This window comes from Populus alba, chromosome 1 (genome assembly GCF_005239225.2).
Source record: "Populus alba chromosome 1, ASM523922v2, whole genome shotgun sequence".
In the NCBI taxonomy this organism is placed as follows: domain Eukaryota; kingdom Viridiplantae; phylum Streptophyta; class Magnoliopsida; order Malpighiales; family Salicaceae; genus Populus; species Populus alba.
Window position 1 is genome coordinate 53,833,358 of NC_133284.1, and position 15,204 is coordinate 53,848,561.

At 34.0% G+C, this 15,204-nt stretch overlaps 1 protein-coding gene and 1 pseudogene across 1 annotated transcript; both read left to right on the forward strand.

Annotated features, from left to right (window-relative positions):
• The first annotated feature begins 1,567 nt into the window (after window positions 1–1,567).
• On the forward strand, window positions 1,568–3,923 carry LOC118035883 (monolignol oxidoreductase AtBBE-like 15; annotated as a pseudogene).
• An 8,749-nt stretch (window positions 3,924–12,672) lies between these two features.
• LOC118035889 (protein COFACTOR ASSEMBLY OF COMPLEX C SUBUNIT B CCB1, chloroplastic) lies at window positions 12,673–14,577 on the forward strand. Its single transcript, XM_035041554.2, has 4 exons — window positions 12,673–13,097; window positions 13,781–13,905; window positions 14,011–14,163; window positions 14,256–14,577. Exons 1-4 carry the CDS (start codon window positions 12,720–12,722, stop codon window positions 14,440–14,442), a joined length of 843 nt encoding a protein of 280 aa, XP_034897445.1. The 5' UTR covers window positions 12,673–12,719; the 3' UTR covers window positions 14,443–14,577.
• The last annotated feature ends 627 nt before the right edge of the window (window positions 14,578–15,204 follow it).

Here is a 15,204-nt window from a genome sequence, read left to right on the forward strand (position 1 = left end):
TGCTGTTTTGAGCTATCCAAAAAATAAAAAAAATGTCCATGTCATTTTATTTTTCATTTTTGGTTCCTTCTTGCAAGCACAAGTGCTTGTGTGTTTGGAGTGATGAAGGTAAACATTGTTTTTGGTTTTTCTACAAACCTAAGGAACTAGTCAATCGGTTCAATTAAATGAACCGGTCGACCGATTAGATTGATATAATTACTTTTCTTGTTCAAAATATGATTTTCTTTGCTTAGTATAAGTCCTTAATTATCTAGGACTTGAGGCCAATAAATAGACTTGTAATTAGAGTAATAGAGAAAAAGTATAAAAGAGAGAAAAGGTGTATAGAAGAGAAAACACTTAATGAAACATTTATTCCTCTCAAATTTTCTTTTTATTCTTTAGCTTTGCTATTTTCCATTATTGTCCATAAGCTTCTACTACACTAATTTTCTTCCAACAAGTGGTATTAAAGCTTGTTCTGATTATTTGACATGACCAATATAAATTTTCCACTTCAATTTCCTCGTTTAACAAATGATAACTATGAAATTTGGTGTATTCACATGAAATCTTGGCTAGGTTCCTAAGTTGTGTGAGAAAGGGTTGAAAATGAATTTGAGGAGCCTATGGAAGGAGTAGCATTGACTTCATCCCTAAAGGAGATTGTGCAAAAGGCATAAATAAAGGATCAGTAAGCATTCACAATCATTCACTAATGTCTGGATAATTGCATTTTTAAGATAATCGCTAACACAACCACTTCCAAGTAAGCATGAGAAGTTTTGTGGCAATCAAACCAAATAATTGATAATATAAGAAAGGTGCATTTATAAAAGTTACTAGGTGACTTTGAAAAATTACATATGTCTAAATCGGAGAGTATTTTAGATTACTTTGCTAGAGTATTGGCCATATACAATTAGATGAAGTGATATAAGGAGAAGATAAAAGAAACACGTGTGGTGAAAAAGATCTTACACTCATTACAAAAGAAATTTCATTATATGGTGGTTGTGATAGAGGAGTCATCAAATATGGATTTTCTAACAATTCAAAGTCTCATGGGAAAACTAAAAGCCCATGAATAAAGAGTCAATGAAATTCAAGATGGCTCTAAATACACCTATGAAGGTAGAGGACATAGACAAAGTAGGGGAAGATGAGGATGAGACAAATTTTGAAGAGGAGGTTGAAAGAGTTTCAACAGGTGAACGAAGTCAACCGATTGAAGCAAACTAGTCGACCGGTTCCATTAACAGTATCAATCTAAGAACCCGGTTTGACAAAACAAAAATGAAGTGTTATAATTGTTAAAGAATATGTCATTCTGCTGGGGATTACTGGAATCTAACCAAAAATATTGAAGAGAATGTCAATTTAATAGTAAAGTAGGAGCAAGAAGCTACCCTATTACTAGTCTATGATGAAAAAATAAAAACCAATGAAAACATGTGGTATGTAGACAATAGAGCAAGCAATCACATGTGTGGAGATAAAAACAAGTTTATGGAGCTTGATGAATTAATTAAAGGTGATGTCACTTTTATAGATCATTTGTTTAATGCATAACGTCTATATTAGTGGAAACGTGTTTTTATCCAAAATAAAATATTTGCTTATGACTATGACTTTGATATATGCAGACAGGTCAAGATACGAATTCAGATTTGTGAAAACCAAAAAGATTATCCAGAATTTATTTATTACCACAGTGCATCAAACTTTAGTGTAGACGTTTAAGGTGGGGTTGTGTGTCGGCAACAGTTAAAAATTAATCCAAGGATACAAAATCTTCCTTGCCAAACGATCCCGGCTGTGCTAAGTAACTGGCAGAATGATTCTTTCAAGCTATGCATCTCTATGGATATTTGGAGTCCTGCTTCTATCTCCTTCTCTGATAATTTCACTTCCGATTCGGGATAGCTTTCTACAATGTCTCCAAAAAAATTCTGACATATCCTTTCCATTCTCCACTTTGCTGTACTCTCCAGTCAATTCTTCATTCACTTCTATTTTTACAATCTTCAGCACAAAATCTCAGGTTCACGCTGCCTTTGACTCCGAAACCAGAACTTCTTTTCAAACCTGTGGAGGAATCCCATATCCAAGCTGCTGTTATTTGCTCAAAACAGCTCGGAATTCACCTCAGAGTTCGCAGTGGAGGCCATGACCGTGAGGGGCTCTCTTATGTCTCTGAAATTGACACACCTTTCATTGTTGTAGACCTGGACATGCTACGTTCTATCAGCATTGACATTGATGGTAATAGCGCTTGGGTGCAGGCAGGTGCTACAATTGGTGAGCTTTACTATAGAATTTCAGAGAAAAGTGAAAAACATGGCTTCCCAGCTGGTGTTTGTCCTAGTGTTGGTGTTGGTGGACACATTACAGGAGGTGGATATGGCTCCATGTTTAGAAAATATGGCCTTGCTGCGGATAATGTCATCGATGCTCGTATAATAGACGCACAGGGAAGAGTGTTTGACCGGAAAGTCATGGGAGAAGATCTTTTTTGGGCAATAAGAGGAGGTGGAGGCGGCAGCTTTGGAATCATTTCTGCCTGGAAAGTTAAACTGGTTCCTGTTCCATCAACTGTGACAGTTTTTAGGGTTGCCAAGACTTTGGAACAAGGTGCAACTAACCTCCTCTACAGATGGCAACAAGTGGCTGATAAACTTGACGATGACCTCTTCCTCTCTGTCAGTGTACAATTGGAAAATGCTTGTAAGAAATGTAAAAAAACTATTTCAACTTCCTATGATGCGTTGTTTCTTGGTGATACCAAGCGACTCCTACAGGTAATGCAAGAAAGCTTTCCTGAATTGGGCTTGCAACAGCAGGATTGCATTGAAACAAGCTGGATCAATTCAGTGCTATATATGTCTTTCTTTCCCAACAATACAACTCCTGAAATTTTACTTCAACGGAATAATTTGTTCAAACGCTACTTGAAAGGCAAGTCAGACTTTGTCAAAGAACCAATACCTGAAACCGCACTTGAAGGGCTATGGGAAAGGTTATTTGAAGAAGAGAACCCTACCATGGTATTGATTCCTTATGGTGGAATGATGAATAAAATCTCAGAATATCAGATTCCTTACCCTCATAGAAAGGGCAACCTGTTCATGATCGACTACTCAACCAGCTGGAAAGATCCTTCTGAGAATGCTGCAAAGCATATTGATTGGGTTAGGAAGATTTATGAGTACATGGCACCTTATGTCTCCATGAATCCCAGGGAAGCGTATGGAAATTACAGGGATCTTGATCTGGGCATGAACGAGAAGACTAACACAAGTTGTGAAGAAGCAAGTGTTTGGGGTACCAAGTACTTCAAGGATAACTTCTACAGATTGGTACAAGTGAAGACCAGAGTAGATCCTGATAACTTCTTCAGACATGAACAGAGTATTCCTCCTTGCCACATCTCAGAGAAAGAGAGATTGAAGTGTGTTTCATGGTGTTTAAGCTTATGGAAGACATAATAAACGAAAAATGTGAGACTCCATTGTGACTGAATAAGATATAATGATGCAGAATTATAACATAGCAAACAACACCCCTACGCTTTTTCCATGATTCAACAGGTTTTCAGCAAATTAATCACACTTCTGCCGTTTCTATATCAGATTCCAAAGGCTGTCATGATCACTCCACTGCTCTTCTGGTAACTGATAAGCAGAAATAATGCAGATTTTTCCATTGTTCCAAAGGCTGTCTGATAACTTCTTCAGACATGAACAGAGTATTCCAAAAGACTGATCCTCCCTTTCTATTCCAATTACTCACATAGGAAATAATCAACGCAGAATCAGTGATGGAGGAGGTTTTTAAGAAAGATTATTTTTATTTTTCCTAAACTTTAAAAAATTATATAACATACTTAATGATTTTATTTTTTGATTTTTTATTATTATTTTTTTATTTTTAGGTTGATTTTTAGATTTATTTAAGGATGGCAAATCTTTTCAAAAAATAAATTACTTGAAAAGAAATATTTAATAATAAAATTATGAATTATTGTTTTTGTATAATCCTTTCTTTTAAAATCTACATCAATTAGGGTTGTGTTCGGTTGATATCCAAGGATAAAAATGATATAAATATGTTTAGTTAAGGATATGAAAATAAAAATATAAAATAAATATAATTTTAGAACAATTTTAAAGTGAATATTTTTCACTATTTCAAAATATTAGATAAAAAAAAAAACTTATATTTCTTTCTTTCTTTTTTATCTCTGTTGTCTTTGTTTCTTGTATTTTAAAATTGTAATTAAACACTAACTAAAGGTGCAAGTAGTTTATTTTTAACAATGGATCTCTAATGTTTAATAATCTTTTATATAATGACCCCTTTAAATTAAAAAATTATATATTTCTTGATTGATTGTGGTATCTCAATATATTTATTGCCCATGAGCATAATAATTCAGATCTAGATACTACCACATTATTGGGGTAATAATGGAGGTAATAGTGGTTGACCATAAAATTATTATTCATTAAAGTTTTATGGATGGAAGGTCCCTTTCTATAATTAAAACGAGTGAGAGATATTGGGCGAGGCTCATGCCTATCATGGGTGATTTTATTGAGTGCTCAAGCTTGCCTTATCAAGATGCTGCTGCCATTTGAACTTTGTTGTCTAGTAGACGCTCTCTTGCGCCTAGTATTTCCAAGTCAATTGTCTCTATTTTACCATGGTTGCTGCCTTGCTGCTTTGGATCCGTTTAGTCTGCAAATATAGAAGGACCTACCTTGTCTATGTGTATTTATATTTTCTTTTCTTTCTCCATTCCTAGGCTTCTTCCTGTCTTGGATTGATTTTCACTTCCGAGATGTTTGCTGTTTTGAGCTATCCAAAAAATAAAAAAAATCTCCATGTCATTTTATTTTTCATTTTTGGTTTCTTCTTGCAAGCACAAGTTCTTGTGTGTTTGGAGTGATGAAGGTAAACATTGTTTTTGGTTTTTCTACAAACCTAAGGAACTGGTCAATCGGTTCAATTAAATGAACCGGTCGACCGATTAGATTGATATAATTACTTTTCTTGTTCAGAATATGATTTTCTTTGCTTAGTATAATTCCTTAATTATATAGGACTTTAGGCCAATAAATAGACTTGTAATTAGAGTAATAGAGAATAAGTATAAAAGAGAGAAAAGGTGTATGGAAGAGAAAACACTTAATGAAACATTTATTGCTCTCATTTTTTCTTCTTATTCTTTAGCTTTGCTATTTTCCATTATTGTCCATAAGCTTCTACTACACTAATTTTCTTCCAACAAGTGGTATTAAAGCTTGTTCTGATTATTTGACATGACCACTATAAATTTTCCACTTCAATTTCCTCGTTTAACAAATGATAACTATGAAATTTGGTGTATTCACATGAAATCTTGGCTAGGTTCCTAAGTTGTGTGAGAAAGGGTTGAAAAAGAATTTGAGGAGCCTATGGAAGGAGTAACATTGACTTCATCCCTAAAGGAGATTGTGAAAAAGGCACAAATAAAGGATCAGCAAGCATTCACAATCATTCACTAATGTCTGGATGATTGCATTTTTAAGATAATCGCTAACACAACCACTTCCAAGTAAGCATGAGAAGTTTTGAGGCAATCAAACCAAATAGTCGATAATATAAGAAAGGTGCATTTATAAAAGTTACTAGGTGACTTTGAAAAATTACATATGCCTAAATCGGAGAGTATTTTAGATTACTTTGCTAGAGTATTGACCATATACAATTAGATGAAGTCATAAGGAGAAGATAAAAGAAACACGTGTGGTGAAAAAGTTCTTACACTCATTACAAAAGAAATTTCATTATATGGTGGTTGCGATAGAGGAGTAATCAAATATGGATTTTCTAACAATTCAAAGTCTCATGGGAAAACTAAAAGCCCATGAATAAAGAGTCAATGAAATTCAAGATGGCTCTAAATACACCTAAGAAGGTAGAGGACATAGACAAAGTAGGGGAAGATGAGGATGAGACAAATTTTGAAGAGGAGGTTGAAAGAGTTTCAACAGGTGAACCAAGTCAACCGAATGAAGCAAACTAGTCGACCGGTTCCATTAACAGTAGCAATCTAAGAACCCGGTTTGACAAAACAAAAATGAAGTGTTATAATTGTCAAAGAATAGGTCATAATGCTAGGGATTACTGGAATCTAACCAAAAATATTGAAGAGAATGTCAATTTAATAGTAAAGTAGGAGCAAGAAGCTACCCTATTACTAGTCTATGATGAAAAAATAAAAACCAATGAAAACATGTGGTATGTAGACAATAGAGCAAGCAATCACATGTGTGGAGATAAAGACAAGTTTATGGAGCTTGATGAATTAATTAAAGGTGATGTCACTTTATAGATCATTCAAAGGTTTTCATCAAATGGAAATGTATGATTTTGATTCAAATGAAAAACGGTAGTCATCAATTTATTGTTGATGTTTATTATATCATAACTATAAAAAGTAATATATTGAATTTGAGATAATTATTGAAGAACGATTATAAAATTATGATGAAAAATAGTACGCTGACATTACTTAATACTCATGGAACTATAATTGCAAAGGTAACCATAACAAAAAATAAGATAGTTTTGCTAAATATAGAGATAAATGTGCCTAAATACCTGAATACCTAAAAACAATTTGAGATAATTGTTTTGCTAAATATTGTAACCATGTCACATGGCTTTAGCATATGAGACTTGGGTATGCAAGTATTGACAGCTTAAAGATGATGACGCAAAAAGAGATATTGAAGGGTCTATCATCCATGGAACATCCAAATCAGTTGTATGAAGAATATTTAGTGGGCAAACAATTTTGCAAGAGCTTTCCAAAACAGTCTACATCTAGAGCAAATTAACCCTTATAAAAGATACATGCAAACGTATGCGGTCCTATTCAACTATGCTTATTTGGTAAAAAAATATATTATATTTTCCATTTTTTAATGATGATTATAATAGAAAAATGTAGGTATACTTCTTAAAACAAAAGTCTAATGTATTTAATTTTTAAAAACTTTTATAGCATTAGTTGAAAAAAATGGTTATTCTATAAAATCACTTAAGACAAATATGAAAGGTGATTTTTGTTCTAATAAGTTTAATTATTTTTATAAATATCATGATATAAAAAGACTCCTAGTAGTGCCTAGATCCCCACAACAAAATGGCATAGTAGAGAGAAAGATTAGAAGCATTCATAACATGGAGAAAACATGCTCAAAACCAAGAAGATGTCAAAGGAGTTTTGGGTTGAAATTGTAGATTGTGTTGTTTACTTATCAACTAGGTGTTCTATAAAAGGTTTGAATGGCATGACTTCACAAGAGACATGAAATGAAAGAAAGCTAAATGCTACTTACTTTAAAGTGTTTGGAAGCATTGGTTATGTGTATGTACATGAGCAAGTAAAGACCAAGCTAGATGACAAAAATAAAATGATGATCTTTGTGGGCTATGATCAAAAGCCCAAAGAATACAAGCTTTACAACCCCCAATGAAGGAAAGAAGGTGATTAGCAGGGATGTTGAATTTGATAAAGAATGAGCATGAGATTAAAAGGTAGAAAATGGTGAGAAGTATGACTTACTATCAATTCTTGATAAAGAAAGGAAAATATATGAAGATCATCAAGAACTAGTTACACCTCCATAATCACCAATGAACTCAACTTCTTTTTTATCTTCTTCATCTAATGGAAGTTCAAGTGGTGATAGCCCACCTAGTCCACCAAGAAAGATAAGGAGACTTGAAGACTTTTATGAGGTAATTAATCCAATTGATGATGATCTAACACTATATTGTCATCTTTTCATATGTGAAACTATAGTGTTTGAAAAAAAGCAATTAAGGGTAAAAAGAAGAGAATTTCTATGGATGAGAAGATTGCATCAATTGAGAAAAATAGCACATGAAAATTGATTCTTAGACCAAAAAAAAAAAAAAAACTAATAGGTGCCAAATGAATCTACAAAGAAAGAAGAATGTCAAAGGAGAAGTGGAGAGGTACAAGGCGGGATTGGTAGCAATAGGCTATAATCAAAAGTAAAGGATTGACTATGATGAAGTTTTTACCCCGGTTGCTAGATTGGAGACCATTTAACTAATAATTTCCACAGCCACCCAAAATAGATGGAAGATCTACCAAATGAATGTCAAGTCAACTTTCTAAATAGTTTTCTTGAAGAAGAGGTTTGCATTGAGGAATTTATGGGTAATGAAGTGAAAGGACATGAAGACAAGATATTAAAGTTGAAGAAAACCTTATATGGATTGAAGCAAGCCCTGAGAGCTTATTATAGTCACATTGATAGTTATTTCTTGAAGAATGGATTTGTAAAATACTCCTATGAATATCCTATCAAGGTAAGAATAAAAAAGAGTGGTGATACTTTGATTGTATGCTTATATTGAATGACTTGATTTTTATAGGCAATAATCCAAAGATATTTATAAACTTTAAGCAAGCAATGATTGAGGAGTTTGAGATAACAAATATTGGTCTTATGACCTCCTCCCTAGGGATTGAAATCAAATAAGAAGAAGATAAGATCTTGTGAATCAAGAGATGTTTGCAAAAAAAATTCTCAAGAAGTTTAAAATGGAGGATTAAGCAAAAATAAATGCTCTAGTTAAGTGTAGAGAATATTATTATATGGTTATTCTAACAACTTTGAACTTGTGGGTTATAGCGATGGTGATTGGGTTGGAGATATGGATGATAGAAAAAGCATTATAGGTTTTGTTTTTTTACACGATGAGAATTATATTGAAAGTTATGAAAAATTAAGTTTAATAAGGGATGTTGAAAGTAAACATGATTTCTGTTTTTTTATGAAAAATAGAGGAATTGGTCTACCAATTAGAAGCCGATCGACCAATTAAGTTGGTAGAATTACTTTTCCTGTTCAAAATAGGATTTTCTTTACTTAGTATAATTCTTTGTTTGTCTAAGATCTTAGACCTATAAATAAACTTGTAATAAGAAGCATGATATATATATATATATATATATATATATATATATATATATATATATATATATATATGTATAATGTGTATAGAAAAGAAAACATTTAATAAAATATTTCTTTTTTTAAAAATTTTCTTCTTGTTTTTTATCTGTGCATGCTACACTAATTTTCTTCCATTATGATGAAGGATAGATGGGCATTACATGCAACAATGAAACCTAAATTTATTTTATCACCATTGCAAGAATCCCACATCCAAACTACTGTTATTTGGTTAAAAAGGCTTAGAATTCACCTTGAGTCTGAAATGTAGGTCTTGACTACGAGGAAGTCTCTTATGTATCTAGATTGAATAGCCTTTCATTGTTGTCAACCTTACAAAGCTTCAGTTTATTAGCATTGATAACGATAACAACAACGTGTGAGTTCATGCCGGTGCCACTACTGGTGAGCTTCACAATAGAATTGTTGAGGAAAGTAAGACTCATGGCCTCTTAGTTGGTGTTTGTACTAGTGAGGTGCATAAGGGTCCATGTTTAGAAAATATGGCATTACTAGAGACAATGTCTTCGATGCTTGTATATGTATCTGAAATTGAGCGACCTTTCATTGTTGTCGACCTTGCAAAGCTTTGGTCTATTAGCATTGATATTAACGATAATAGCGTATGAGTTCAAGCTAGTGCCACAATGTTGAAAAAGAAGGATAGGATGTGGTAGCTAATTTATAAGAGCAAACATAAGAATAAAGCTAAAGAATAAGAAGAAGAATGAGTTGAATGATATTTTATTAATAGTTTTCTTAAAAGATACACATTTCTAGCTCTTCTCTATATCTCTCTCAACTTCTGTATAATGCTTAAAATTACAAGCCTATTTATAAGCCCCGAGTCCTAGATAATCAAGGAATTAAACTATTTAAAGGAAATCTTAATCTAATAAAGAATCTAACATTCTAATTAAATAAGGATTCTAAAAAACTAGTTTATTGTAAATCCTTCTTCATCAAGGACTCTCATATTAACTAGGATTCCTCCTTTAGCTAATATTATTTCAACACTCCCCCTCAATATCAACTATCATTATTCTTTTATCTTTTCTTTCTCTTCACAATGTCCTACCTTAATAGTATTGGTGTTATCTGTATTCTATCATTTCTTGCTGGAGTGCTATTACTTGAGCTTTCACTAGAAGAAAAAGAAGAAGTTAAGCTTGTTGGTGTTTGTGGAGGTGTGACTATAGGTTTTTGATGATCTTAATATCTTTTCTCCTCTTCATCAAGAATTGGTAAGCGGTCATATTTCTCACCATCATTTAAGCATTAAGGCACATCCATTTCTATGTTTAGCAAGAACATTTTATTCTTTGTCATGACTATCTTTGTAATCATATCTCTTTTAGTTTCAAATAATGTCAAAGTATGATCTTTCATCTAAATCTCATACCCCTTCTCCAACAATTATCCTAAGCTCAATATGTTGTTTTTCACCTTTGGTGTATAATAGACATCACCAATAAATTCATAACTTTCATCTTTTAATTTAATCATATCGTATCTTTTTCCTTTTATGACAACCTTTGAATGATCTGCAAAAGTGGCATTACCTCTAATTGCTTCATCAAACTCCATGAACTTGTTGTTATTTCCACACATGTTTACTGGCTCCATTATCTAGGTACCACATGTTCTTTTTTTCTTGCATTTTCTCATTTTACACTTGTAATAGAGTGGGTTCATTCTCTTATATCACAAGATTTGCATTCTCCTCAACCCCCTTGGTTGGACTCTAGCAATCCCTAAAATAATGACCTGTATTTTGATAATTATAGCATTTAACTTTTGATTTGTCAAACTTGCTGTCAAATCTGGATCTTGAATTGCTATTGCTAGTTGAACTGATCAACCAATTCTCTTTATTCGGTTGATTTCTTGATATGTTGAGGTTGCCTCGACCTCCTCCTCCTCCTCAAGGATATCCAAAACCATCTTGTTTTGAAAAAAGTGTTTATTCACCCACATCCTCTTGAATCTCGTTGACTCTTTCCTCACGATCGAGCTTGTAATTTCCCTATGAGACCTTGTATTGAAAGAAAATCTATATTTTGCGACTTCTCTATTGCGACCACCACATAATTGAACTTCTTTTGCAGCGACCGTAGGATTTCTCTACCACACGTGTCTCTTCCATCTTCTCCCTATATCTTTTCATTTGATTATATATGGTCAATACTCTTGCAAAGTATTCTGAAATATTCTCTGATTCAAGCATATGTAACTTTTCAAAGTCACCATATAGGTTTTGTAAACATACCTTTCTTACATTATCATCTCCTTGGTTTGATTCTTACAAAACTTATCATCCTTGTAGTGGTTGCATTAGCCACTATCTCAAAAGTGGTGTCATCCAGATATGGTGGATGGTTGTTAGTGCTAGTTGATCCTTCCTTCATGTCTTTTGCATGACCTCTCTTTGGGCTGAAGTCAATATTGCTCCATTTATAGGCTTCTCAAAGCCTTTTTCAACTGTTTCCCATACATCTTGAAAACCTAGCCAAGTTTGATAGTTGTCCTTTGTCAATCTAGGATATTGAAGTGGAAAAATTGAATTGGTCATGCTCAATAATCAAACCTAAGCTCTGATACTACTTGTTGGAAAAAGAAAAGAAAAGAATAGGATATGGTAGCTAATTTATAAGAACAAAGCTAAATAACAACAAGAAGAATGAGATGAATGATTTTTTATTAAGAGTTTTCTTAAAAGATACACCTTTCTAGCTCTTTTCTGTATCTCTCTTAACTTGTGTATAATGCTTAAGATTATAAGCCTATTTATAAGCCCCACTAGATAATCAAGGAATTAAACTATTCAAAGAAAATCCTAATTTAATAAAAAAAAAATCTAACATTCTAATTAAATAAGAATTCTAACCAATTAGTCTATTATAAATCCTTCTTCATCAAAAACTTCTACATTAACTAGGATTCCTTCTTTAGTTAATATTAAAACACCTACAAACTCTAAATTCTATTAGCCTAAATACTAATTAATATTGAATTTCAACTGGTGAGCTTCACAATAGAATTGCTGAGGAAAGTAAGACTCATGGCCAGCTGGTGTTTGTACGAATGAGGTGCACAAGGGTCCATGTTTAGAAAAAATGGCCTCGCCAGAGACAATTTTATCTATGCTCGTATAATATTTGATGTTCATGGAAGAGTTCGTGACCGAAATGCCAAGGGAGAAGATCTTGTTTGGGCAATTAGAGGAGGTGAAGGCAATTTGGAATCATTGCCTCCTGGAAAGTGAAATTGGTTCCTTGCCAACAACTGTGACAGCCTTCGGGTTACTAGTGTCAAACTATATATATATCAATCAAGATAATAAACAAAAAAGATTATGCTGCAAATTCTGCAGCAGCAGCAGCAGCTGCTGTTATTTACAGATTCAAACTCCCAATAAAAACAAGCTGATACACATTAATCACGGCAATCTTTAATTATAATCAACTTCAAACTGGTAGTAAGATTGAATTGAGTATTCCAGTCATCAAAATTTAGAAGAATGGATAGTACTAGACTGACTTGTGAAACACATTAAACGTAAGGGATTGATTTGTAGTTATTCCAAAAAAATATGGACCATTCATGTGGCTAGCTATCCATCACACAGTGGTGGACCATAAGGATTTCATCAATGGGAAGTCCAATCTTTTACTGCTTTCTGCAACACTGAAAATGGCAGCAGCTAAGACACTATCACCCCATCCTTTTCCTTCCATTTCTCTACCCTCGAAGTCGAAACTGAGCAGCAACACAACTGAATTATTCAACCATCGCCACCACCGCCACCACAACCGTCAACCATGGCTAGGACAAGCTGGAGTGATCTCCACAAGACCAAAGAGGGTGGTGGTTCGAGTCTCCTCTCAGCTCCATGAACATCTCCTGTCTTCCTCTGTTGTTATGGAACAGCTTCAAAACCAAGAATCCATGTTTGTAGTTGCAGAAAGTGCTGCTAGTTACTCATTGGCTAGCTACTACACTTCTCTGGGACTCTTTGTCATCTCCGTTCCAGGCCTCTGGTCTCTTATCAAGCGCTCTGTTAAATCCAAGGTCCTACTTCTCTTCCTTCTGTTTCTTCTTCTGCTAATATGTTCTTCTTAGCTGCCCATTTTCTGTTCATTTCAGCTTAGTTATTCTTTACTTATTTTTTTAATTTATACTTATAAGATGATTACTTGAGTATTAATTTTGTAATTAAATGATAATTCTAGTGCCTTGAATTAGGAGTAAAGTAGATTGTAAATTCTTTCTATAATCTTCACTTAGAGGCGTAGCCATAAAGTAGTGGTTTTCTATCTTAATTCCTAGCAGTAATTGAGAATGAGATGTGGAAATTCAGCACCAGCTCTTAGCTAATTATTGGCAAACGTCAAAAATGCCCTCCAATTATTGAGTTTGACTCAATTTAATCCCCGAGCAAATTTTAGTATATCTATTGTCCTTAAACATTTTTTATTTCTTAATGAAGGTCTTATGTTAGAATTCCTTAACATAAAAAGTTAATTTCTCTATAAAGAAACATTTGTTTCTTGCAAGAATAAGTACAATTTGGATGGAATCGATGATCAAATATAGATGAAAAGACTTAATTGAAAATTTATGAAACTTGGGGGATAAAATTGATACAAAATCATTTCTGGTGGCAAAATTGAGACCAATTCTATAGCTGTTGGAGGGGTTTGTCTTTTTGAGGTTTTCCCTTAATTAGTGCGTGTGGGGGGTGCGTATTGCAGATTGTGCAGAAAACATTTACAGGGGAAGGGGAAGGGAAGAAAGAACCACCTCAGGTTGCGGGAGAAATCTTATCTTTTTTCACTCGCAACAATTTTGCAGTCACTGGTAGAGGAGAGACCATTACGTAAGCCAATCCCCACCTCATCGTCTTCATTATACTTCTCTGTGCATTCTTCCATTGTGTAATTGTGCAGCGCCTTATGTTGTTCCTATGTTCAATTATGAGTAGGTTTGAGGGAATGATGGTTCCAAACCGAGGCCAGGCAGCATTGCTTACTTTCTGCACTTGCATTAGCCTCGCTAGCGTTGCGCTTGTGCTTACCATAACTTTTCCAGACTTTGGTAACAATTGGTTCTGGATCACCATTCTAAGTCCATTGGCGTGAGTGCTTCATCCCGCAGTAGTAATTGACTTCTTTCAAGTGTCTCGCCCTATATAGTTGCACTGATGCTCTTAAGATGAAATGCATGCAGAGGAGCGTACTACTGGAAGCGAGCATCAAGGAAAGAGGAGATCAAGGTTAAGATGATGGTTGCAGATGATGGGACCTTATCAGAGATCGTTGTTCAAGGTGATGATCAGCAAGTAGAGCAAATGAGGAAGGAACTTCAGTTCAGTGAAAAAGGTATGGTGTATGTCAAAGGCATATTCGAGAGATGACAAAAGCTAAACTAACTAGTTTAATATCCACTTGAATTGATTCAATATTCTTGCAGTCAGAGACCAAAAATGTCCCGCTTGAAACAATTTTGAGATGTATATTGTCCGTAAATGTAACCAATTATCTTGTTTTAAGTTGGTTTTTATACAGAATTTCTAGCTTGATGCCATTTATTAGCATTTGATGTTTGATTCAATCTTGATATAGAATGAAAACTTGGAAATATAGGCATTCATTGAATCATTCATGGTTGTCGGACCAGCCCGGGGACTGCCTAGGGAAAGGGCTTGGATCACTAGGTTATTACATCACACCAGGTCAGATTTTTTTAATCAAAACGTTATAGTTTAATTAGGTCACTAAAAACCTGGCTAGGTTTCGCTAGGGCAATGTTTTTTTTTGTTGTTTAACTTGAAATTTGAACTGGGTAAGGTTCCAGGTCGAATTTCCCATGCCAACCCTCTGGGCCTGACCAAGTTTAACAAGGATGAACAGGATCTTTGCTTTTTGCGTTCAAACAACATGCCCTTTTCAGCTTCATATTTTAAGCAGTGTTATGAATGAGGTTAATTATCCAACTTGTTGCGCTAAGATGTGATGTTAGGATTTCTTAATCAAAAGGGTCATCTAGCTCATCTATAGGAGAGCTAGAGAGGAGCTTCAACTCTTGAAATACAGCCAAAAAAGGAAGAAAACATCAAATGGTTTTTCAAGTTCTTCCATTTTTTCAATACCTTCCGTGATTACGTTTCCTTAAATCC

Coding starts and splice junctions, on each gene's coding strand:
- LOC118035889 (XM_035041554.2), top strand. CDS start 12,720: ATGGCAGCAGCTAAGACACTATCACCCCATCCTTTTCCTTCCATTTCT. Junction 13,098..13,780: donor AGCGCTCTGTTAAATCCAAG/GTCCTACTTCTC, acceptor TGCGTATTGCAG/ATTGTGCAGAAAACATTTAC. Junction 14,164..14,255: donor ACCATTCTAAGTCCATTGGC/GTGAGTGCTTCA, acceptor AAATGCATGCAG/AGGAGCGTACTACTGGAAGC.